At 42.3% G+C, this 23,835-nt stretch overlaps 1 protein-coding gene across 4 annotated transcripts in view; it reads left to right on the top strand.

Moving 5' to 3' along the window:
* The window catches only part of GPM6B (glycoprotein M6B), a 37,539-nt gene that overhangs the window by 4,020 nt on the left and 9,684 nt on the right, over window positions 1-23,835 (top strand). For 2 of the 4 annotated variants that reach the window (XM_008154913.3, XM_008154914.3), the window contains exons 2-5: window positions 4,700-4,819; window positions 19,027-19,213; window positions 21,123-21,279; window positions 23,519-23,690. In XM_008154913.3, the coding sequence (XP_008153135.1) occupies window positions 4,700-4,819; window positions 19,027-19,213; window positions 21,123-21,279; window positions 23,519-23,690 (636 nt within the window). The remainder of the gene's footprint in view (window positions 1-4,699; window positions 4,820-19,026; window positions 19,214-21,122; window positions 21,280-23,518; window positions 23,691-23,835) is intronic. The other 2 variants (XM_028130278.2, XM_008154917.3) reach the window with 1 other exon arrangement.

The raw sequence follows: 23,835 nt of genomic DNA, 5'->3' as shown, positions 1-23,835 counted from the left end.
CCCTATCTTCTTTTTTGTTTAGGAAGAAAATCCCTCCTCTAGAATATATGACCTGCATGTTTAAAACCCATTGTGACACACTGAACATGTTACACTATTTCTGGTATTCTATGAATTATTTCATTTTAAGATTTTTATTGATGTTCTCTAACTTGATTTTATGAATATTGTATAGAGAATGTTTTAGATGCAATTTTTCCTTATAAGAATCTTCCAAGGAGGACATTTGAAGAGAGGGTGTCTGGGGGATAGGCTGTAGAGAAAAGCGTGGCCGGCCAGATGGTGCTGGACATATGTGGTAGGTATGATACAGCTTGCTTTCATCTTGTTTTTTTAGAAAACTTAAGTGTGGAGATCTCAATGAGCCATTTGGTACATCTCCCACTTTTATATTATTGTTGCCATTATCATACTTTTCAAGGCTTGGTCTTGCTATTTCACTAGACAAAGAATTCTGACCCAATTCTGCAAATTTAGATTTGCCTACCTTGAAACTGAGTGGAAATCTTGAATTCAAACTGTAACCCTAAAAATTATATTTCTCTGTTATTTGGAAGTAGATGTCAATTTAGAGTAAATAATCTTAACAACATGACTTACTAGCCTTCATGGGTCCAAGAGCATGTGAAATAGCCAGTTATCCTCATGACATAAATTTCCCTTCTCTGGGACTGGTAATGAATTGGATTATTCTAAAGACACTCTCTTGCTTTTCTCTCCTTGGCACCAAATGTACATCCACATGAAATGGTTGGCCAGGAACAGTTTGGCTATGGGAGAGAGGAAGAAGATGACACTCACTGGCTTCGAAGAGAGGGAGGCTACGGTCCCAGTTCACAAATGTACCTGGTTGTTCCTTCACTCATTTGATTATTTATTCATTTAATAATGTTCTACTTTGAACCATTATCCTTCCTCTGACCTCTTAGCTCATGTCATAGGAGTAGAAGGACCCTAACTCATTTTAGGGACCAATATGTGTAGTTTAATCTTGGGTTTGACCATAATTTTGCTGATCGGTGGCAGAGTAAAAAGCAGACAACAATGCCAGATATAATTTTGATCCTTAGCCATCCCAGTGGTATATCTCTTCAGAGAATATGTAACAAAAGAAAATAATTTCCTATTTTGTAGGCTGATTTGATTAATTGCATTAACTTTTTTATATATTCCAGCCTTACTAGCTATATTCAAATCAAGGATCAGCACACCTCATCTATAAAGGACCAGAGAGTCAATATTTTAGGCTTTGTGAGCCCCAAAGTCTCTGTTGTAACTACTCAAGTCTACCATTGTAGCCATAGATAGTATCTAAACAAATGGGTGTGGCCATGTTCCAATAAGACTTTATTTACAAAAGCAGGTGGTCATTGTTCATGACCGCAGCTATATTCTGTAGTGTGATTATGGCTTTCCTTTCATATTTTAAATAATAGCTAAAAATGAAGTATGATAGATATAGCTTTCAAAGACCTTGCTCAGTGAATGTAGTCTTTTTAGGAAGCTCAGTCTTTGTCACTCAGTTGCTTGCTGTGGTAATTTCCTAGATGCTAGAAAGTTTAGCAGTCTGCAGCAGTTATTCAGCCTTGTCACTAAGTCACATTAAGTAAATTTTAAAAAGTATACAAGGCATCATTTTGTTATACTTCCCTCAATTTCCCATTGTTTGTTTCGTACCACCTTTGGTGATGACCAAGTACAGTAGTGTCTATGGCCATCAATCACCACCACTCACCTAAGCCCCAACCATAAATAGTATCTCAGATGTCACAGCCTTTTGTGCTTCTTCAAGAATATAGATCCGTCTCCTCCCCATCTCTCTCTTCTACTCTCTTAGGGGAACATTTGCAGTCTTCTCTCTATAAGGCAGGATCCTGGGTGTACATATTTTCTCATTTCTTGCCAGTTGCCCAGAATTAACATATTAATATACCATTCAAGCTGGGGCTTTTCCTTTACAATCATGTGACTCCCTTCTGAGTGTTGGAACCCTATCCTTTTAAGCAAAATGTATGTGGGGTTCTTTGAAATTTTATAAATAATTTTATATTTAATGTCTTTAAGTTTGGCTCAAACACATGAAATAGACATGATTTTCTTTTCTTTCATATCTTAAGATTCACTATCATAAAAAGGCCTTCCCAGAGATAATGGAAAACCTCCATCCACTTTCCGCTCACACCCCCATATCTGCTGGAGTAGTAGTATTTTTATGCTAAATTAAGCATCTCAGGCATGGCTGCCATGTTGTTCCCAGAAAACACATTAGTGTAGGGCAGTCCATGTTGTTCATTGTCATTTCCTGGCAGACTGTGCCTGATTGCCCAAATGTCTGGAGACTTCCCCACCCTGTGAGGAGAGGAGGACAGAGAATAGATGTATCCCATGCAGAGAGTCCCTGAATTGCATGGTCTGGCCTGGGTGAGGTCACTTCTTGGTCCACAGGGTCTCAGGTAGCTCCTTTACATTCAACCAAATATTTATTCAGCACACTTTTGGGGGCACCTACTGTGTATTTGGACGTAGAGAGAGAAATGTTTTTAAAGGAGGATGAAATTTCTCAGATCAAATGTGTTAGAGCTACATGGAATCCTCTTGCTTGAGGTCAATATGGACAGCTTACAGCCACTTTACCAAGAGGAAATCAGGGCATAGCATGAGGCAACTGGACCTTCTTCTGGTTTCTTCCACCAGCCCCACTGAATCACTTTTTAAAAATATATTTTATTGATTTTTTCACAGAGAGGAAGGGAGAGGGATAGAGTTAGAAACATCAATGAGAGAGAAACATCGATCAGCTGCCTCCTGCACACCCCCTACTGGGGATGTGCCTGCAACCAAGGCACATGCCTTTGACCGGAATCGAACCTGGGACCTTTCAGTCCACAGGCCGACGCTCTATCCACTGAGCCAAACCAGCTAGGGCCCCACTGAATCATTTTGCTTTCAGAAAATATAGCACAACCCATGTCTAAGAGAGAATCTTGTGAATAGTAAAGCAAAAATCTAAATCCAGGAAGGCTGAGAGTTAAGAAGATTTAAGAACCCTGACATAACATCAGAAGCTTGAGACCTGAAACATTTCTTTAGGAGGCACAGAAACATAGCTCACCTGCAGAGGGACTTGAGAAAAACTCTTGTTAAGCTAACCACTGCTTCAGCAAAAGAGTAGAAAATGGAGTAAAAATGCCCAGGTTGATACCTGGGCTCCTCCACCCTTGCTGTGCGGTTGTGGGCAAGTGACTTGCCTTCTCATTACCCTTGGTTTCTTCATTTGTAAAGATAGAAGAATAACAGTACCTGTTTCATTGGGTGCTTGTGACAGATGAGGTACTGGCTGCAATATGCTTTGCATGGTGACCAGCGCACCATAAGCACCCCATAACTTACACAGCTGGCACCATCGTAAACAACAAAAACAGCCATACACTTTCAATGTGCAGTTCTGGTTGTCCTAGCATCTTTCTTTTCAATGTCTTTAAAAGTCTTTAGAAGACATTTTGCTTTATCTTGAAGCAAAAAAAAAAAAAAAAAAGGCTTTCTCTAAAACATCACCTAGAAAAGTATGTGTCCACTCGCAATCGGAAATCCCTGAGAGTTTTCAGAGATCATAGGGAGTGGAGTTGGGATTTTATAAAGTCTTTGTGAGGTTTGAAGGGCACCTGATCAGGGCATTTGCTGTGTTGCCTCGCAATGTAGTTGTTTCCTTGGTTCTTAGGTGCCAAATGGGGCATTATAGCCTGATCTTCTGATGGAATAATTATCTGTGTCAATGCTAGAATTATTTTTTTTTATCCTGGAATATTTGTGGCACTCCAGAGGACATAACCCCTTATTGGGTTTTATGGGATTCTCAAACATAAACTGGCATACTGACCTTATGTTTTCTTAGGGATTTCAAGATTGTAATTTAACTAATAGTTACCAGCAGCCTACTCTGTGTCAGGCAAATTAGTAAATGTTTTTCTCTCCAATCCTAAGAAGTAGGAATTATAGTTATATTACCAAATAGGGACCTGAGTCTCCAGGAGACCAATTGTAACCGTGTGTGTGAGTAAACAGTAATCCACACTCAGCAGCCCTTGGTCTATAAAACACTGGGAGATCATTGAATCAGGGTTTAATCCAGAACATTCTAGGCTCTGAAGTACTGAGTTTAAGATGAGGTGACAGAGAATGTTGCAGATGTCAGTAGGAGGACTGGAGTTTTATCCAAGATTCAGCAGAGCATGGGGTTCTTTGCCAGATTTTCAAGGCTGGGACTGGGTACCATTATGGAAAGTGAGCCTGTAGTCACCTCTGCTTGTGCAGCTGCAATAATTATGATAGTCTGTAGGCCTGGAAGAGAAATAAACAGAGAGAAAAATATTATTGTGAGAAGCCAGATTTTTGCTATAAATAGTGTCTGCTCAAAATGAGTATTCTAAGGTGTACGGTGGGGGAAATGGATTAAATAAGGAAAGAAAAGACAATTTTGATGATTTTTGTAAACTTAAATTTAAAAACAGAGGAGCCGATTCCAACATTCACAATTTATCATGCTGAGTTGATAAGATGGTATTGAAAGATTGCATTCCAATCGCATATTTTTAAACTCCTCCTTTCCTTGAACTATATGGTAAAAGAATTACTAAAAATGCTGATATAGAATCTTTGCTGGAGATAGAGACACTGACTCTTTGCCACCTGAAATTGGCAGTGAACAGCAGAGCTGAAATGGAAATTGGCAGGTACCACTGGATGTACCCAGGCTCAAAGAACCACCAGTACCGTCCCGTGCCAACCCTGGGGGACAGGGCTAGCCCCTTGAGCAGTCCAGGTAAATACAGCCTTGGGGTGAATTCTAATAGCAAGTCAACTGTTATCGTTAATATTATTTGTAATGGTTCTTTCAAATTGGTGATATTTTATGTTTTGCTTGATGCATTCATTTGTTCACAGGGGCATGGGTGGAATTGACCCTTTAAAATTTTTGATCATCTTTCTTTTTCTCTTCTTCTCTCCATTCCACTCCATCTTTCGCCTCTTTCTTCTCCCTCCTCCCCCTTTCCTCACACTCACCTCTTCTTCTCAAAGTGAGTAGTATACAATGAGCTACACCTTAGGGCTAACCACAAAATTTCCAATGTCTGAACTGATAATTGGGGGCGGGGGGGGTGTCACCCATGTCCACCTTAGGACCAAAAACTAGGCCAGGACACTCAAGGAGCCTTGACTCCAAGAGTACTGTGAGTATCCACAAATTTATTCCTGGCCCCACTGTTGTGTACCACTTTGATTTAACGTTAGCCATTGCCTTTGAGATGGGAAAGTCAAAGCTCATGGAATGGTGATGGGATAACTGTACCAGATCCCATCAGGTAGGTCCAGTTTCTGGTTTCCTTGCTCATGAGGAACACTGGTCCCTCAGAACCGCTAGGCACCAGGCCTGGATGAAATGTGAAATGTGTAGGGGATTGAAAAGGGGGAGAATGCTGAGTAATATGAACATCCACCCACCACATTCCCAAAGTCTGCTCGCATCTTAATACTCAGCTCAGTTAGCTAAAATTCAGTGATTTCAAGTTACTTAAAATGTGACTAGAAAGGGATGGTGGTGGGTCAACTAAACACAATAGGTTTGAAGCTTTGCTATAATTTTGCATAAACCCACAAAATCAGGAATACCTCAGAAATACCTGAGATACTATGTAACACACCTATTGAATTACAAAGTCACAACACCTGCAATTATTTTAATAAAACTTTTTATTTTTATTTTAAAACCTAAATTGTAGCTTCAGGTTAATTAACATGAAATCTGACTTGGGATTTACTAGTAGCTCTACATTTGGGATTATGGATTCCTTCATTTGACATGGGGCTGTTAGATGCCAGCTCTGTGTATACCTGAGCAGTGCTGGTTAGAAAAGGTGAGCAAGAAGGGATATCACACATTTGTTCTCATAGATCCTTTAAAGAATGGAGTGTTCTGGGATCTTCATTTTTTAAAAAATTACCATTAGACATGATATGTCCATGCAATTAAAGAATACTCTTCAGCAATTAAAAGGAATGAATTACTGACAAATACTGCAACATGGATGAATCTCAAAAATCATTTTGCTGAGTAAAAGAAGTCAGTCTCAAGAAACAAAATATTGTGTGATTCCATTTATATGACATTTCTAGAATTGACAAATCCATAGAGACAAAGTGTTTGCCACAGGCTGAGGGAAGAGTGATGGGGAGTGACTACTAAGGGTTGGTGTACAAGGGATACTTTTTAGAGTGATGGAAATGCTTTAAAATTAGATTGTGGTGATGGTTAAATAACTGTAAATTTACTCAAAACCATTGAATTGTACATTTAAAACCGGTGAATTTTATATGTAAGCTATATTTCATTAAAGCTGTTTTAACCACCACTCCCCCAAAGCACCATTAAATGTGCACAGTTCAATAGCATAGAGTGAGAGAGAAGGGTATTAGTTAACATAACAAGAAGGTTTCTAAGTTATCAGAAGGTTCTTCATTTTAAGAATGTGTTGGAAGACACCAGGCTAGTTGGAAATCAAGAAAAAGAAAAATAAAAAATATCTTCCTTGGATTGTGTGGTAAAGAGTAAACATCAATATCTTATTAGAGGAAAGCCCTCTAGCAATTGCTCTTGACAAGTTTTGTCCACTGGTTGAACAGTTTCCTGTAAGAACATTGGAAAAATACATGCTTTCAATCCTACAACCAAACACCAGAACACGGACATTCTAAGCAGCAGTGGCCACTGAGGAGAAAAACACAAGGCTCCGATTTCTTTTCTGAAACCTTTGGGGCCAGACTTAATCCAGAATTCAGAAGGGTTTGGGTTTTTGAAAAGTAACACGGCACATACACCTCATGCGGCATGACATCACCAGCGAGGTCTGGGTGCTCCCACTAATCGAACACATTAATCTTTGTAAAGAGCCTACGTCGCATACAGGAAGCCGTAAACAGCCTCTGGTCCAGTCACATTGGGTTTTGCCTTCAAATAAGTTTAGATCAGAATAGGTTTTGTTGCCAGATGAACTATACCAATAAAGAAATAAATAATCCTTGGTTTTAGAGATTTTAGACTTCTGGAATGGTATGCTGAGAAACTGTAGAACTCAGTATCGGGTTGGTGGTGATATTTCATGTGAGAATTACATGAGCAAGCAGGTTCTTGTCTGCAGGGGAGAAATAAAATCACTGAATTTGATTTATAGAATCATCTTCTGAGATCCTGAAATGATCTCTACCCACATGTAGTTTTAACTTTGTCTGTGCAGTGACTGAAATCAGGATCATTTGTGTCTGAAGCCAGCCTCAGAGGCCTTGCATGTAGGAGAGAGAGTATAAAGAATACAGTGCAGCCCTAGCCGGTTTGGCTCAGTGGATAGAGCGTTGGCCTGCAGACCAAAGGGTCCCAAGTTTGATTCCAGTCCAGGGCATGTACCTTGGTTGCAGGCTCCTCCCCGACCTGTGCCCTGGATGGGGCTGGTACAGGAGGCAACCAATCAATGTGTCTCTCTCACATCATGTTTCTCTCTGTCTTTCCCTCTCTCTTCCACTCTCCCTTAAAATCAATGGGAAAATATCCTCGGGTGAGGAGGATTAACAACAACAACAAGAATTAAAAAAGAATACAGTGCAGGCTCCGGAGTGAGGGGACTGAATCCAGCCATGTCTTTGCCTTCCCAGTTGCTTGGAGATTTTGTTGGCTTCTAAATCAATGCAGTTGCCATTCTGTACTTAGATTCCAAACCAGATGGTCTGAGAGAAAAAATAGAGAGAATTCCATATGGCTCTTGTGTCTTTTTTGTTTTTTTTCAGAGTTCTGTTTCTTTCTAGTGGGGGAGGGGAAGAAGAGGTTTTGATACAAGCTGACCAGAAGATCTTTGCCAAAGGAAAATGCCTCTCCCACCTGTGCAGTTATTATAGTCAAGACCACCTACCCCCAACCCCCCAACTTCCTTATTCCCCATTGGAAAAGTCCAGTAGCTCCGGTTTCCTTTGCCTTGATCTTTTCATGTGTGTGTGTTGTTTTTTTTGGTGTAACTTCCCAGTAGAATTATATTTTTAGGATTTGGATAGTTAATCCTTCACCATCTGTTGCTTTTTTCTTATTTTTTTATTTTTTTAACTTCTTTACCCAGGTAATACATCTTCTCTAGGCCTATGGGGAATCAAAGGTTGGATGGCCACATAGGCAATGCTGTGCGATGCTGCCTTAGGGGCCCAGGCCTGAGATGGCCATCTGAGATGGTAGCATTGGTAAAATAAAAAATAAAAATAAAAAGGAATAGTTAATGCACACCTGTGGGGAATACTTCAAGCTACTGTAGATTGTGTTACACAGGCTTCAGAGTATAGCATCAGAGAATTTAGATCCTCTGTTCCAAGTGTGGTCTTTGGACCAGCAGAATTTGCATCACCTGGAATCTTATTACAAAGGCAGACTCTCAGGCCCTGCCCCAATCCTGCAGAATCAGAATCTGCATTTTAACAGGATTTCCAGATGGTTCCTATCAACATTACAGTTTGAGACGCACTAATTTAGATGAAGGTCCAGAGCAAGAAGAGAGAAGACAGAAAGGAACTGAAGTGAATTTACCCTCGAGATCTAGACCTCTCTTTAGCGTTGGAAAAGACAGAATTGCTTAAGGTATTCATTCTGCTTTCCCTCTCTGCTTGTGGAGAGGCATGCATAAGAATCGCCGTCATTAATGCACTGAGTCCTGGTTAGTTTGAAAGATAGTGACCTTTGATTCTCTTGTCTACTTGTCTGAAAGCATGCCTCCTCTTATTCCAGTGGTCGGCAAACTGCGGCTCGTGAGCCACATGAGGCTCTTTGGCCCCTTGAGTGTTCTAACGCCACTTCTTCAAAATAGACTCGCCCAGGCCAAAAACTGACTTCTGCGCATGGGCCACGAAGTTTCAATCGCACTGTATGTGCACGCCCACACGTGGTATTTTGTTGAAGAGCCCCACTCAAGGGGCCAAAGAGCCACATGTGGCTCGCGAGCCGCGGTTTGCCGACCACTGTCTTATTCCTTTGTTTAAAATCTTGGTGAAGGAGAGTGGGGAAGAGCAGTGAAAGTGGGAATGGTTTGTTTCCTTGTGACAAAGAGAGGGTGAGGAGAAAGTAGTGCATGGGAGCTTGGGAGAAATTCTTAAATGTCCCTCATCATGTTCTTTAATATAATCCTATGATGTGCCTTTAATGGATGTAATGGAGCTGTTTTCATCTATTGCTCAATTCAGTGTACTTTATCAAGTTTTATTTTCTGTGATATGTAAAAGGTGATTTCTATTTTATTAACTTTAATATTGGGGGTCATTTCGTTAAGTGATTTTTCAAAATATGGGCTTCTAATGCTCTGAATCAGAATACCCAAGGATGCTGGTTAAACATTCAGATTCCCAGGCCCCACCCACCATCTTTGAGGTGGGCCCCAGGAATTGCTTTTTAAAAAGTTCCCCGGGCGATTCAGATGCACACTAAAGTCTGACCACCACATAGAGGATCATAACCTTGGTTCAGTTCAAAATACTTTTCTGAAGAACAGAAACTTGAAATTCACAGGCAACTTGTATACATAGTTACTATCAAGATATCCAAAGCCAAATCACCACATCCTTAGCAGATGGTGCTGTTGGTTTTTTTTAAATAGATTTTTATTTATTTCAGAGAGGAAGAGAGAGAGAGAGAAAAAACATCAATGATGAGAGAGAATCATTGATCAGCTGCCTCCTGCACGCCCCCTACTGGGGATTAAGCCCGAAACCCAGGCATGTGCCCTGATTGACAATTGAACCATGACCTCCTAGTTCATAGGTGGATGCTCAACCACTGAGCCATGCCAGCTGGGGTTGGTGCTATTGGATCTGAAGGAAACTCCTCTTGATGTTTTTATATGATCATTGCATCTTTGTGTGTCTAAAAAGAATGCAAAACTATTGTATTGTAGAGCTGTAGGCAAACACCAGTGTCTTAGTAATCCATTGTCATTTAACAAATTAATCTTAAACTTGGTGACTAGTCACAACAACATATATTATCTCAGTTTCTGTAGGTGGGAATCTGGGCTCAGATTATATGTCTCTGGGTCTCATCTGAAAGCCCAACCAGGGACTCATCCACTTCCCAGCTCACTCCTGCGGTCGTTGGCAGGGCTCATTTCCTCACAGTCTGTTGTACTGAGGTCTCAGTTCCTCATTAGCTCCTGGCCCAAGACCTCCCTTGATACTTTGCCATGTGAGCTTTCCCACAGCTCCCTCATGACATGGCAACTGGCTTCATCAGAGAGATCAGGTGAGTGGGTAAGAGAGTATGCCAACAAGAAAGAGAATGCTAGAATCAAATCACTAGGTCCAGCCCACACTCGAGGAATGACATCAAGGTGTGAATCTCAGGAAGCGGGATCATTGGGGATGTCTCAGAAGGGTGCCTGGAAATGCATCCTTTGTGCCATAGAGCACTGTCTTCTCTCCTCAGTGACAGTAGCCCCTTCTCTTACCTGTCACTGAGTGGGGTGCTGCAGAATCCATATCCACGTCACCCCATCCCACCCAGGTTAATGTGGATCCTACCTTCTGCAGCCAATCCTTAGTTTCCAAAAGGGATTCACAGCTTTTTAAAATTACTAGTGTCTTTTGTAAAAGCCAAACTTAAAAAGTAGCTTTTTTTCTAACTTTTTTGAAGTATGATTGACACTGCATATATTTAAAATGGCCTAGTTGATAAGTTTTGACATATGTATGTGCCCAAGCAAGATGGTGACGTATTCATGAATCCCAGAGTTTCCCTGATTCCCTCTGTAAGCCCTCCTCTCACCTACCCTCCCCAAGCAACCACTGATTTGCTTTCAGTCTCTCTGGATTAGTTTATGTTTTCTGGAATGACCCTTATGAAGACTTGTTCACATAAATTCTCTCACTGCTTCTTGCCAAACCATTCCCATAAAATGTTGTGCGACGTTGAGTGCTTAGTAGCTCCGAGCTTTGTCTGATTTTCATCCTTCCTGCCTCCATTGAACACGCCCTGTATGCTTTGGAAAAAAAAAAACTCAGAAAGACCCATTCTGCTACCACCTACAGTGGTAGAGTTTCGTTTGCACCCACTCTAATCCAGCCTACACCCCAGTCCCAGATTAACCTCTTAAAAGCATACCTTGGATCATGTCAACTCTCCTGCTCACAAACCTTCTCTCTCTCCTCACTGCTGGCAAAATGAAGCCTGCAAGGGCGCAAGCTGGCTTGGAGGCCCCTGCCACAGGAGAGCCCCACCTGCCTTTCTGGTTCCTACCATGACACTCCCCTGGCATCCTTTATAAACTTGGCCATACCCTGAACTCCCCCCCCCCCATGCATCCGTCACTAGGTCGGCCCTGCTCTCCTTCACATATACTTTTCCATCTGTCCTAACCATGGGATCTTTCTGTTCTTCAAGGCCTGTCCACACTGCTGCCACCATACACCCTTTCCTTAGCTCTCATACTAGACCCAGGAAATCTGTCCCTACCTCACTCCCCATGTCCCTGAGTCATCTCTCTCTTTATTCTGCTTTAATGATTCCTTTTGTGTTTCTGTCCCTCATCCCACTCCAGTGTCGATGCTGGGCGAGCAAAACAGTGCCTGGCATATAGCACCACTTCGACACTCATTGAATTCAGTGGAATCCAGAAAAACATAGATGCTGTCTCCCAGCTGGTCAAGGAGGTTGAGTGCTACCAAAGCTTCATGATGCAGACAGTTCTTATATTTCTTGAATACTCTACAGATCTTTCTTAAAATCTGTGATACCTGAACTTAGAGCTAGCTTCTCCTCCTCACCATTGGTTTCCCTGATTCTTTGCTCCCCCACTTCACTAGGCTAAGACACACACAGTGTTTAGGAAAGCCAAAGCCAGTTTCCACAAAGGCAAAGGAAGAGGCCAGGAAGTGTCTGTTTCTTGAATTTGTTCATTCTCACCATGTGAATATACCTTTACTTTAATGTAATTGCTTATCATCTACTGCTCATGACATATTGCAAATGTTAGAAGTAAATCTATTTTAAGATTTTAATTAATAGCTTTTAGGACAAGCTTTTTAAAAGGATCTGCTGAAAAGCAATTCCCTTTATATTATTAAAAAACAGGTCCCTTTACACACTTAAAAGTAATTGAAGACCCCAAAAACTTTTGCTCATGTGGGTAATATCTATAAATATTTTCTGTATTAGAAATTATAAATGAAAAATTAACTGTGAAATAATGAACTTATAATAATAAACCAATAATAAATCCATTACATGTTAAATAATATTTAGGAAAGGTAACTATTTTCTAAAACTAAATAAAACTTCAGTGAGAAGAATAGTAAGTACTGTTTTACATTTTTGCAAATCTCCACTTTTTATACTGTGTTCTGTTAAAATCTGTTGCACTACCTTAGCTCTGTTTTCAAGAATGATTTCATATCACACATTGGTCATTTGAAAAACATTGGTTCTCTGAGCTGTGTAGATCTTTCGTTATATCAAAAAAGTCACATTTGTTAATATTACCACCAGTTTTATCAAGAAGCCTTGTAAGTATTGGGAATCTGGTACTTTCCCTATGGCAGATGCAAATTCTCCAAAATTGAATGGCTCTGTAATACTTGTTCTCCAACCTGGGTGCTCATTAAAAATCACATGGGAAGCTTTGTTTTTAAAATCACAAAACATCTCATTGCTGAGTCCCACCCCCTGAAATTCTGATTTATTTGGTCTGGGGTGAAGTGTGGGCATCAGGTCTTTCAAATGGTCTCCAGATAATTGTACTATGTAGCAAAACTTGAAAGCCTCTGCTCTATGATATTTTTTTAAGCCAGTAAAGTTTATTAGGCTCTTTTTAAAAATTTTTGTCATTATTATTTTTTTATCCTCACCTGAAGACATTCATTGATTTTTTTATGGCGGAAAGAAAGGAGGGAGTGGGGAGAGAAACAATGATGTGAGTGAAAAACATCAATCAGTTGCCTCCCACACGAGTCCCAATTGGGATCAAACCCGCAACCTTTTGGTGCATGAGAGGATGTGCCAGCCAACTGAGCCACCCTAGCCAGGACTTAAGCTCTTCCTTAAAAAAATTGTAGGTGTCTCAGACCAAGATTGTGCACTATAACCCTAGAGCGGGGTTTCTCACCTGTGGCACTACTAACATTTTGCATCATTCTTTGTTGGGGGAAAGGGATTGTCCTATGCACTGTAGGATGTTTAGCAGCTTCCCTGGCCTCTACCCACTAGATGCCAGCAGTGCCCTCATAGTTGTGATGACCGAAAATGTCTTCTTACACACTGCCCAATGTCCTGGGGAGCCAAAATCGTCCCCAGTTGAAAACCACGGATCTAAACTCATAGATTTTTGTTCATGCCGTCTCAGGGATTTCCCCAACTCAGCACTAGTTGAGTGACATTTGGGATCAGATACTTGGGGAGCTGTCCTGTGCATTGTAAGTTTGGCAGCATCCCAGGCCTTTAGTCACTGGAACCCCTCTCCCCCAATTGTGGGGACCCAAAATATCTCCAGACATTATAGAATGTCCCCTGGGGGCACGGTCACGCCCTGTTGAGAACCACTGCTGACATTCACTTTTGCTTCTATTAAGTAGGATTCTCACCGCTTCCATTTTCCTGATGCTGTTTGTTTGAAAGTTGCAAACCTTGGCTACTGCTACTTTTCTTTTTAATGTCGTGGCTCATTAGGAATCAGTAAAGTAGCAAGGAAGGCCGTGCTTAGAGCATGGTGTGTGTGTGAGTGTGACATTCATTCCCTGGGGAAGAATGTGAGCCCTGTTCCCGCTGGCCCTCCTTCTGAGCCAGCACTAAATCTGCAGCCAGGATTGCAGGCAACTCGGGGCAAATCACTGGGCTGTCATGAACCCACAGCCATGGCAACGGCCATCCGCAAGCCCGAGGACAAAACGTGTTTTATTCTGTTGTTCTGCACAAAAGGTTCTAGAGATACTGGAGACAAACTGGCCACTGAGAGTTAGAGGCATTGATGTGGATTTCTTTCTCCCTACTATGTGGTTTATATTTAAACTCTTAGGCTAACGCACACTGGACTTTTTGTGTAAATCAAAACCGAAAATTCAAAATTCTCTTTAGCCACCAAAACCAGCTAAGTGAAGCCTTACAGCATTATTAACCTAAGAGATTCTGGGGCTTTGGTGAGAGGCATTGAGAATTAGTAGCAAAATGTGCTTGAAGGCCTGGTATTAATTTTTATTTGAGTAGATATAATATTTTTACTTGAGTAGATCATAGTCATGAAAAAAATGCTTTCCTTGCCTTTTCTGGTTCACGTTAACCAATGTTGTCCTTGCTGGTTTGAAGCTTGGGAAAACTTGAGTGTGGATTTATGGAGTATCCAAGAAAAGCATTGACCTTCCTTAGCTAGCATGAACTTGAACAGTGTGGTGCTCTGCTGATGCTTGGCACCACCTCCACATTTCAAAACACCAGTCTTGCCTGTGACTTCTCACAGTGGGGACAGCCTGAATCACAGATCCAGTTCCTTTGTCTGTGTGGGCACTCTCAGCCCCATGGCAGGATAGGGTGAGGGAATAAATCTGTTTTCTCAGACCTCATCTATGGTGTGGCTCTAAAGCATCTTTGTCAGAAATTCTGAGGTTAAGAGGACTTACTTGGCTCAGAAAAAGCACTCTAGTTGCACTCTTTTCAAGACAGCTGAACAACTTGAAACATTTTGTTTTCTTCATTGAAGCCCTTGGAACTTGTTTGATTTGCTAGAGTTTTGGCCAAGTTTAGTGGGCCACCTCTTAAGGGGAAAACACCAAACATGGTTGAACACAACACAGTCACTTCAAACGTGCTCAGGACACCACTCCTGAGACTGGGAAAATGGGACTGTTGACTATAAATGGGCTTCTCAAACTTTCTTGTGCACACAAGTCTCCCGAGGCAGAGGCTTGTTAAAATGAAGGTTCTGATCCAGCTGGTCTGGAGTGAGGCCTGAGATTCTCCATTTCTCCCAAGCTCCCTGCTGAAGCTGATACTGCTGGTCCAAGGACCACACTTTGAAAAAACAAAGGGTCTACTAGTAAAGCACTTTCAACTGATAAATGGTCCACTCATATGTTTTGTTGATGTCTGAAAGTTTTCTTTGCTGTCCAGTAGAAGCTGATGGCATCCATCCTTAGTTCTTCTGAGCTATAGACCTACGTATCCAATTGCCTACGAGAAATCCTCCCTTAAGATGACTTCCAGTCACCTCAAACTCAACACGACTAAAAGGAAACTCAACATCTTTGTCCTCAAAGCCTAGCCCTCTTCTGGCCAACCTAGCTAGGAGTACAATACAGTATCCATCCGGTTATACATGCCAGACATTTAGGAGTCATCTTTGGTGCTCACCAACCCATTCCCAACCCCATGGTCAAATCCACACCAAGTTGTGCCCATTTGACATCTTAATAATCTCTCAGACCCATTAATTTCCTCCACTGCCACCACATTTGCCCTGGTCCAAGCTCCTGTCATCTTTTGTGTGAACCTTTATACTGGGTTCCAACTCATCTCCACTTCCACTTTGTTCCCATCACATCAGCCTCAGTGATCTTTTGCAACCCCAGTCTGTTCCCTGTGGTTACAAGTGCTCAATGGCTTCAAATGATTCTGAGGATAAGTCCAGAATCCTTAAGGTGCCTAAGACCCTAAGTGATCTATCAGAAATAGATCCCTCCTATCTTCTTTACCCCACCCTCTGTGTACTCTGTGTTCTGGCTTCTTTTATGCCCAGGAAAGCGCCCTGTTCTTTTCCACCATAGAGTTTTTGTTTCTTCTGTTCCTGAAACAACCTCCCTAACCCATTCTGCTCTCCTGTTGCCTAAGTAGCAAAAATTCATCCTTCATATTTAAACTCTGGAAGCCATCCATGGCCATCCCTCTGAAACCTAAGTGAGTCCCCACAGTTTGCTCTCCTAGGACTTCTGAGTTTAAAACCATATGGTTAATGTCCATTTCCCCGTAGACTATAAACTCCATTAGAGTGTAGACCACACTATCTTAGTTTACCATTGAGTCCCCAGTGCCCAGCAAAATGCTTGGGACATTGAAGACACTTGGTGAGCATTGAATGGTCACTAATTGAATGAAATGGAACAAGTGAATAGACAGCTGCTCCCTCCTTTTTAATGCTGTCATCTGCACCCATATCTGTTACTCTGCTTAACTGACAGCTTCAATTAAACAAGACCTTTGAGACACTGCAATAACCAAAGTGATGATAACAGCAAGGTTATGGGAAGAGTTTCTCTTGAGTGAGGGCTGAGCTGTGTCTTCAGATGAACCTGCTATGCATCCAGCTGTATTATTTCCTATAAATTCTTCCCATGTTGCATTCCACAAGCTTCTACTCACATTGGCCAGCAAGATCCGTAAGAGTTTTATCTGTGAATGTGGAATGACAACCAATATGGTGACTTCTGTTCTATAGGAGCAAGAGCAAATAAAACCATCTGCAGAGAGACTGATTCATTTATGTGATCCTCCAAATCCTTGAGTCCCTGATTTTCCCCGCTGTTATAAAACCAGACCCACAGCATGGGGTATATGGAGTCCTTGAGAGATTTAAATTGGAGGGAAACTTTAACCTTGATGTAGTGTTGAATTTGGGACTGAACAGCATCGTTCTTCTAACCCCGATTGTCTTTCTGAGTCAGGGAACAGCTGTGATATTTCCTTTGAAAGAAGCAGAATGCTATAACCCTCTAGATGAAAGACCTTTGAAGTGGCAGCTGGATTGCGAAGGATGAGTTATATTGTTAAAGAGCAAGTGTGCTATGCCATAACACCTAACCTAACTCCAAATGATGAGAAAGGATATGGTTTATTTAAATATATAGTATACATATATAAAACAAAAATATTCAGGAATGAATAAGCCTTTTATCAGATTATATGTCAATGCCACCATGTCAACTGTATTCTGCATACGAGGTCTTTCTGTAGAAAGCCTTTCCTAATCCCTCTCCAGTATGAATTATATTCTTTCCTGTCCTTCTCTCTCCTCTTTCCCACCCACCATCCACTGGCTTTCCAGCAGTCTGTATCTTATCATGCTGTACTATAATAACATTATATGTCTGCCTTCAGCATTATTAGACTGATCTCCTTGAAGGCAAAAAAAAGACATCTGATTTCATAGTTGTTTCCCCAGTGCCAAGCACAGTGCTTAGCACCCAGTAGGTCTTCAAAAAATAATGAATTAATGGAACCCAAAGTAAAACTCAGTTAGAACCCAGGTCATGTTATAGAAAATCAAATATGTGACAGATGAAACTCTATCTTCCAAAGCAGTGTTCTGCAATGATAGAATGTTCTCTATCTGCTCTGTCCAATAGGGCAGCTACTAGCATGTGTGGCTACTGAGCATGTGAAATGTGGCTCGTGGAACTGAATTTATTATTTTATTTTAAATAGCCACATGAGCTAGTGGCTACCATGTTGGACAGCACAGCCTCCAGGACACACATCTCTATGCAATATGGACCAGATATCACATTGTTAGCCAGGGAAGCAGGCATGCATGTTGTTACTTATACTGTATAATAGAGATGAGGAGTAGGGAGATTGTGAATGATACAACACACACAGGTCTATTGTTTTATGTACTAGAACACATCGAGGCTGGAGAAATCTGATAATGTGGTGGGGTTAAGCAAATGCTAGTTTAAAATGGGATGCTCATCAAAATGGAAAAGCCTGTCTCCAGTGTTTTATGCTGGGTATTCCCTTCCTGTCTACTGTAAAGACCACTTGGGGAAAAGAAATGTAGCTGGCTTCATGTGCTGCCTTGGAGTAATGAACTGCTCTTGACTGCTGTTAGACCTCATAATGCACTCAGAGTTCGATTTCCCTGACAAGCCATTTACTTAAGGGTCTGGATAATATAAACAGGGACAGGAGGTCAGGGAGGTAGTGACATTATCCTGAGGCCAGCACTGCTCTACCGAAACATAAATGTCTCCAAACTAAAAATGGCAACTGGCTTTGCCCCTTGGGGAGGTCTCCATGGCCATCTCAAGTAAAGGTTTATTTTAAAAACGAATAGAAGACTTATTCTTCTCAAGATGAAGAGTGAATTGTAGCTCTCTCTCCTTCATTTCACTTCATGGTTGCTCATTTTGTCTTTTTTTTTTTCTTCTGTTCCTTTTCCTTCTTGAAGTACTTAAATGTCATCCACCAGTTCTGGGTTCTTATTCTGAACATGTGTGTCGAGGAAGGGGACAGATGGAAGCCGGGGAGGAGGAGGACTATGAATAAACTGCTTGTGCTGCGGGGCTGGGGGACATGTTTATTACAAAGTTAAGGTAATTTCTGATATTGACATGAATGAAACTTGAGGGGATCCACTCAAGTGTGCCTTGGTGACTCTGTACTTCTAGGGACCAAAATACCCATCACCTTTCCAAAATGATCACGTTCATTTTTATTTTTTAATGCAGCAACAGTATGATTACTGTATTTGATTTTTCTGGTTCCCAGGACATAAGGGCTCGGCAAAGCCATTGGCTGCTACAGAAATAGAGGAGGTACTTGGAACCCCAGAAGGTTGAGGTTGAGGGGAACTTGATGGTGGCTTTTCTTTGTAGAACTGTGGCTTCCCTGCTGTCCTCTCTTTTGACTGTTAGGGGAGTGATTGCTCCACATCATCACTTAAGCAGGTCCCCCCACCAACCCGAGTCAGTCGAGAAACTTAGAATTGTGACTTACTACATAATTATTTATCAGTAGCTGCTCTGCCACTCACCCTGAGCAAATTAAGCTACATTCCCTCTTGGAGCCCTAGGGTCTTCACCCACAGAATATGAGATCATGACAACTACCCCACTGGCCCTTGGGATGTTGCACTGTTAACCATAGAGTCTGAGAAGGAAGATGGAAAAGTAGAACCTTCTTTGCTAATGTGTGGTGTTCATGAAGACCAGAGCATCTTGCCCATAACAGATGCATTTTCTCTCCTTTGGGTCCAGGTTGCTTCGAATGCTGCATCAAGTGTCTGGGAGGAGTCCCCTACGCCTCTCTGGTGGCCACCATCCTCTGCTTCTCCGGGGTGGCTTTGTTCTGTGGCTGTGGACATGTGGCTCTTGCAGGCACTGTGGCGATTCTTGAGCAACACTTCTCCACCAACACCAGGGACCATGCTGTGCTGAGTGAGGTGTAAGTACCTGCTTCCCTTTAAAAATGTGTTTAAAGCTCAACTACCCCATGATGTTTTCAGAAAGACTACGGTGTGCTCTCCTGGCAGAAAGCTGATGCTTTTCATGAAAGCTCACTGTATGCAGATAGAAAAAAAGTCCATGAGAGAAAGAAAAAAGAACGAGCAAAGAGGCAGTGGGTGTTTGGGATCTCACCTGGGAATGGCAAGCTGCACACATAGGACATTCCGCACACTGTAGCCTTGGACATGGGGACTATGGCTGGGTGATGCTGTGGATCATCACGCCAGTTATCATGGTTCCCTAGTAAAAGGCGCCCTCCAGTGGTCTCACAGGAAACGACCATCCCTGGAATAATAGGAACCCTGTTGAGGACTACCCTCTAATTCTACAGGAGCAGGACTTTGGACATTAATTCTTCAGGCAGAACAAATCCCAGAACACCTTCCAATGCAGAAAAGGGAAAGTTTGGGTGGGGGGTGAGCCCAAAATCTCTGCCTCCCCATTCTGAAACCATTTTCAGTGGAGTTTCAACAACTGCCTCACAGATTCTCCTAACTGTGCAAGCCCCAAGCAGTGCATTCATGTACTTCATATACTTTCCCTGTTGCCTCCAGTATTTTCTTTTTCCTTCCTTGACTTCCAAAGTCTCACAGTATTTAGGTGTCTTGTGATTATAAAAACTTCTCCACCAGACTGAAAAAGGCACGAATGGATTTTTATGGTTCAATAATGAAGTCATGTTGGGAGAGTCCTTAGGGCAGTGGTCAGCAAACTCATTAGTTAACAGAGCCAAATATCAACAGTACAACGATTGAAATTTCTTTTGAGAGCCAAATTTTTTAAACTTAAACTTCTTCTAACTCCACTTCTTCAAAATAGACTCGCCCAGGCCGTGGTATTTTGTGGAAGAGCCACACTCAAAGGGCCAAAGAGCCGCATGTGGCTCGCAAGGCGAGCCGCGGTTTGCTGACCACGACCTTAGGGAATGTTATTTTTTATCTATTCATGAATGACATCCAAAGTAATGATCAGGGGTAGGGGAGGTTATAAGGAGGATCAAACAGGACAAGGGACTTAATGAATACAACTGTGTGCAAAGAAGACCAAGAATATTTACTGCAACCGACCCTGGGAAAGGTGTGCTGCTTTAATTAGCTAGTGCACTTGATGAGTGGCTCTCAAATTTCCAGGAATCCTTAAAAATTCCCCATGGCCATGATTTGCCCCAGACCAATTAAGTCATAATCTCTGGGGAGAGTACCCAGGTACCAGTATTTCCTAAAGCTCCCCCAGTAGTTCCAAAGGGCAGCCAAAGGTTGAGGAACAGTCATCTGGGTCCCTGTCAGCTTTCACAGGACAAAATTAGTTGTAAATTAACTTTTTGTATCTTAAACCTCTTGACACATTATCACTTATGTAGTGAGAATCTCAATGCAAAAAAAAAAAATCTGCCCAAGTTATTTCTTAAGGAAGCCCTGAGTGCTTACTTAGGGGCCTTATCAGAATAACATTAACCAGTAGGCCTGGTTGGGAGGCATTTGATGTGGCAGAAAGAACATGTTCAATGCCTTTCTTTACCTATTTGCAAAGTGAGGATTCTAACCCCCACGGCACAGGACTTGGGTATTACAAGTTACACCTGGGCCTCTGCCCTTGACCGAAGGAAAAGTCTCCCTTATCTGGGAAGGCTGTACACCTCAACAGTGGTCCCATCTTGGAAAAAAGGCCCAGGATGCAGTGGGGTGGGGAGGGATGCCTGTCGGGAATGCCCATAAGCCCACTGCAACCATGAGACTGGCAGGAGATGCCACAGGAACACCATCCTCATGGCCTCCCTCCAGAGGTTGAAAACGCTGTTTCCCAGGCAGTGGATTTAAATCCTCAGGCTTTCCTCTTCCTTTCTGTAGAATCCAACTGATGCAGTATGTCATCTATGGAATTGCATCCTTTTTCTTCTTGTATGGGATCATCCTGTTGGCAGAGGGCTTTTACACCACGAGTGCAGTGAAAGAACTTCACGGGGAATTTAAAACCACCGCCTGTGGCCGATGCATCAGTGGAATGGTGAGTGTGAATCTCAGATTGTCTGATGCACAGCCAGAGCCACACCTCTCTGTACTGTGTAGCTGAGAAAAGCTATGAGCTGAGGGTGCAGGGAGAGTCCATGACACACATACAGGCACACCTCGGAAATACAGTAGGCTCGCTTCCAGACCACCGCAATGAAGCGCGTCATAATCTTTCTGCTGCTGGAGGGTCTTTGCTTTCAGTTTGTAAAACACACATCTCTGAAGTGCAATAAAACTGAGGTATGCGTGTAGTGTTCTTAATTTAGAGTTCAGAATTTGAAAATACCTTCAACATATTATTGAGAATAAATTAAAACATTTGGGGGTAGTATTACATCAAACATTTCCCTTATCAAGGTGTAGGTAATGAGGGTATTGAAGATTTTTCAAATATAAAGTTCCCACAATGAAAGGAGAGGACTTGCACATTGTCTCAATGCTCTCTTCATGTCTTGAATGTGGATTGTGATCCTGAAGCCTTATACGTACTAGCCACTCAACCCCCTTAGAGTTTCCCTCTGGGATGCAGCTCTTTATAACCTAGTCTTTTTGAAAATATATATTTTTATTGATTTCAGAGAGGGAAAGGTAGAAACATCAGTGATGAATCACTTATCAGCTGCCTCCTGTACACCTCCCACTGGGGATCGAGCCTACAACCGGGGCAGAAGCCCTGACCAGGAATAGAACCCTGACCCCCGGGTTCATGGGTCGACGCTCAACCACTGAGCCACACCAGCCCTATAACCCACTCTTTTAATGAGCTCTTTCTAAGCTCTGTTCTCCTCTAGATCAGAGGTCAACAAACCATGTCTGCCCAGGGCCAGAATGCAATCATTTCAGGCTCTGTGTGCAACTCACAATCTGTCATTAAGGACAGAACTTTGAATGCTAGAGGCCACCAGAACAGGAATGTCCCCACAGGCCCTCTCCACTGGGCACCGGTTATCCTGAGGGCCTTGACCGCTGTGGGAAAGCGAGGCTCACCAAGCAAAGAATCACCAGCCCTTTTCAAGTCTTTGTGGTGTATTAGAAAGAAAGTTTTCTTCTTCGGGGCAAGAAAAGAAAGCCTAGTCTGGAGTGGCCCACCCGTAAGCACTGGAGAGGGAGCCTGTGAAACTGCTGAACTCTGCTGCTTTGAATACTTTTAGAAATGCAAATGCTTCCCAAAGTGTAAATGTCCTTGAGATAAAATGCCTTGTTCCTGCAGTTTCCTGGGATGACCGACAGGAGGTGACCTGTCTGAGCCGACCCCAGGCCAACCTGGCACGACCCAGGTATTTCCTGCAGTGTGGAAAGTTAGATGGAAACTTCACCTCTTCAGCAGCAGCCTGAAAAACTAAAAAGCCAAATTAGGATTCCGAACCTTCACCCACACACTCCGTGGGTGCACATTCTGAAAATATAAATACCCAATGTGTTTGAAACAGCCTTTCAAAGTTCTCTGAAAATTGGTAGTCAAGGCAGGTTAGGAAGAAACTACATCAATGTGATTATATTCTGCGTGGCAATGTGGGGGTGAACACGGTAATTTTGTCCTAAGCCAGGGCTTTGCTTGCAGAGGCGCCGTGAATCTTAAAGATGAAAACAACTCAGGGGAAATGAGAATTTGATCAGATTCACTGTGCATTCAACTTGTGTTCAAGGCTATTTTAAACTTTTAATACAGGTTCAAGATCTAATGCTTTTAGTAATTTCACAGGATCATGAAACTAGTGAGGTTCCTTTTGAGAAAGGACGTCTTATATGACTATTATTCCATCCATCATGTAAAAGTCATTAATTTGGGGTAAATTGATATGAAGTTATAATTCAAGTGGCCTGTGAAACCACCCAGACACTGTCCCGTGGTGAGTACAGAACTGATGTTTCGAAAGAATGCCACATGGGAGGCCCTGTCACTATTTAGCTCTGTGATCTTGGACAAGGGAGATAATCTCTGGTCCTTGTGAGTTAAAAGGACTTTTAGCTAACTGGGCTTCGGTAGTAAACACTTTCCATACTCTATCTCCGGAGAGCGTGACCGCCCTGCCCCAGCAGCCAGCCCTTGGTTCTCCCTGCCCTTGTCACTTTGCCTTGTTGCTACTGTGGCCAGACGGTGCTCTGAATTGAATGCATCCCACAGGTTGGGTATCAAGTCAGAAATGATTGATACAGGTTCGGTATCAATCATTCCTCCCAGGGGATGCGCCTTGGCAGGTTCAGTGACGATTCTTTGTCCTTTTTCGGCTTAGTTTGTCTTCCTCACCTATGTGCTGGGAGTGGCCTGGCTTGGTGTGTTTGGTTTCTCTGCGGTGCCCGTGTTTATGTTCTACAACATATGGTCAACTTGTGAAGTCATCAAGTCACCTCAGACCAACGGGACAGCCAGTGTGGAGCAGATCTGCGTGGATATCCGACAATACGGTACTTCCTTTTAATCCCCCGTTAATGTTTATGATCTTGTGCATAAGTCTGCACCTTTTAATTATTACATGGGCATCTTTTTAATCATCATGATCTCTTTCATATCTTTTCTTTGGAATGGTGTATATACTCTTTCCCTCATTAT

This window comes from Eptesicus fuscus, chromosome 1 (assembly GCF_027574615.1).
Source record: "Eptesicus fuscus isolate TK198812 chromosome 1, DD_ASM_mEF_20220401, whole genome shotgun sequence".
Classification (NCBI taxonomy): domain Eukaryota; kingdom Metazoa; phylum Chordata; class Mammalia; order Chiroptera; family Vespertilionidae; genus Eptesicus; species Eptesicus fuscus.
Note: the sequence above shows the minus strand (reverse complement) of the source record. Positions and strands in the feature narration are given on the sequence as shown.